The sequence below is a fragment of the Zerene cesonia genome, unplaced genomic scaffold, assembly GCF_012273895.1.
Source record: "Zerene cesonia ecotype Mississippi unplaced genomic scaffold, Zerene_cesonia_1.1 Zces_u007, whole genome shotgun sequence".
NCBI classification, from domain to species: domain Eukaryota; kingdom Metazoa; phylum Arthropoda; class Insecta; order Lepidoptera; family Pieridae; genus Zerene; species Zerene cesonia.
In genome coordinates this window covers 568,715-570,847 of record NW_024045137.1, presented here as the reverse complement: position 1 = coordinate 570,847, position 2,133 = coordinate 568,715, and the positions used below count along the sequence as shown (strand labels likewise).

General features: G+C 41.5%; 1 protein-coding gene across 1 annotated transcript in view; it reads right to left on the bottom strand.

Moving 5' to 3' along the window:
• Positions 1–1,604, bottom strand: part of LOC119839008 — a 16,113-nt gene extending 14,509 nt beyond the window's left edge. Inside the window, exons 1-2 of the mRNA XM_038365177.1 lie at positions 1,502–1,604; positions 64–181 (exon numbers count right to left, since the gene is read on the bottom strand). Coding sequence (XP_038221105.1) covers positions 64–181; positions 1,502–1,588 — 205 coding nt within the window. The 5' untranslated portion in view covers positions 1,589–1,604. The remainder of the gene's footprint in view (positions 1–63; positions 182–1,501) is intronic.
• Between the last annotated feature and the right edge of the window lie 529 nt (positions 1,605–2,133).

The window sequence follows — 2,133 nt, the reverse complement described above, 5'->3', positions numbered from 1 at the left end:
GTTTGTACCATGAAAATTTATCAACAGCTAGTAAAAAAAAAGGATAGAATCCAGTACACCAACCGTCGCCCAGGTCCCGCACGAAGGTGGCCAGCAGCTCCACGCCGCGGATGGAGTCGCGCGTGGCGGAGTGCTCCTGCGACAGCGTGCGGAGTGCCACATTCTTGTCCAGGTCCAGCAGCTGGAATGTAGCAGAGATACTACTAATATTATAAATGCGAAAGTTTGTAACGATGTGTGTGTTTGTTGCTCTTTCACGCAAAAGCTACAGAACCGATTGCAATGAAATTTGGTAAGTAGACAGCTGGAAAACTGGAATAACATATAAGCAACTTTTTATTCCGATATTCCTACGGGATACGGACTTACGCGGGTGAAACCGCGGAGCGCAGCTAAAAATATATAATCTTCAATGTATTCAGATTAAAAGATTATTGATTTTATTCGTGTAAAACAAAGTATATTTTTTGAAAGAAAGAAAGATAGAGGGAGAGAGAGAGCAATAACAAACGGATTTTTTACACATAACATTATAAAGCCAAAAGTGAGTCTGTCCGTCTGTCCGAGAGAGACAGACGTCTCTCATAATATAGGATAATACAGGATAATTTTTATCCTTGAAAATAAACGAGAAGTAAGCGGGTAAAATTCCAGGACTGACGACCTTATCCTTGGACTAAGCAAGCGGAAACGCTGGCGGAAGTTCAGTGGTTAGGACGTGGGACTTGAAAACAGAAAGATCGGTGATTCGACAGAGAACGAGAGCGGAAGAATCATACTAGTATTGTAAATGTGAAAGTTTATTTGTTTTAGACGTTTGTCCGTCAATCGCGCTGAAACTACTGAAACGGATTTTGATGAAATTAGGTGTACGGACAGGGTATGAGCTGACTTGGGTGATAGGATACTTTTTATCCCGATTAAACGCTCCCTTGGGATTAAACAGGAATCTTGATATCCGGGCGGACCCGGGACGAGCGTCTAGTAAATAAATAAAAGTCACAGACAACTCGCGACCTTTTTATACGATATGGCCGAACTGTCAAATTTAGTTCATCACTTCACTGGGGGGACTTATTTCGTGGCGTATACTGTTTATCAAAGTTTCTATTATATATTTTATAATGCATTAGCTTTCGTCCGCGGCTTCGCGCGCGTTTCGGAATAATAATAATAAAAAAATCTTTATTTATCCATACCTTACATTGACATTGCATATATGTGGCTTGAACTCTTGAACAAAGGAACTTAAAACTATGGACACTAGTCGTCTAAACTAGACCGAGCCAGAATCTTAGACGACAGTAAGAACCTTCCTGTTGTATCACGCTATCTATTAAAAAAACCCATCAAAATCCTTTGGGTAGTTTTAAAGATTGAAGCATACATAGGGACATAGGGACAGAGAAAGCGACTCTGTTTTATACTATGTAGTTATATATGTAGTGATGTACAATTGAATAAAAAAACGTCGTGAGTACGAGTGGTGTGTGAAGGTCACCTGTTCCGCGGGTTTCCATCCGTACTTTTCGCTCGCGTCCAGCAGGTCCTGTTCGGATTTTATGAACAGCAGAGCCACGTACACCATCTTCTCTTCTGATGTTAGAGTCTGAAATTAAAAATACAATAATATATGTAACATCGTATTTTCTTGTGCTCGATTTTACGCGAGTATTATACACTAGCGGTCCGCCCCGCCGCGGTACATATTTAGCCTATAGCCTATCTCAAGAAATGGGCTATCTAACTCTGAAAGAATTTTTCAAATCGGACCAGTAGTTCCTGAGATTAGTGCGTTGAAACAAAGTTGAAATATCTTCAGCTGTATAATATTAAACTCAATTTTTTGAGTTTAAACATTTACGCCTGTGGGACCCCATTTATGTCATAGTCGGCAATGGAGCTGGTGGGTCGCCGGATGGTAAGCGCTACCACCGCTCATGGACATTTGGAGAGGCGTAAGGTCGATTGCAGACCTTACGCCTCTACAAATGGATTGCCGAGCTCAAAATGGAATGGGATTAAGAAAGGATTTCCACTTCCTCTGGGGGAGGCCTATGTCCAGCGGTGGACGTCCGAAAAAGGCTGCAACGACATAAGAAAGGATTGACGTGAGAAATAAAGGACTAGGAA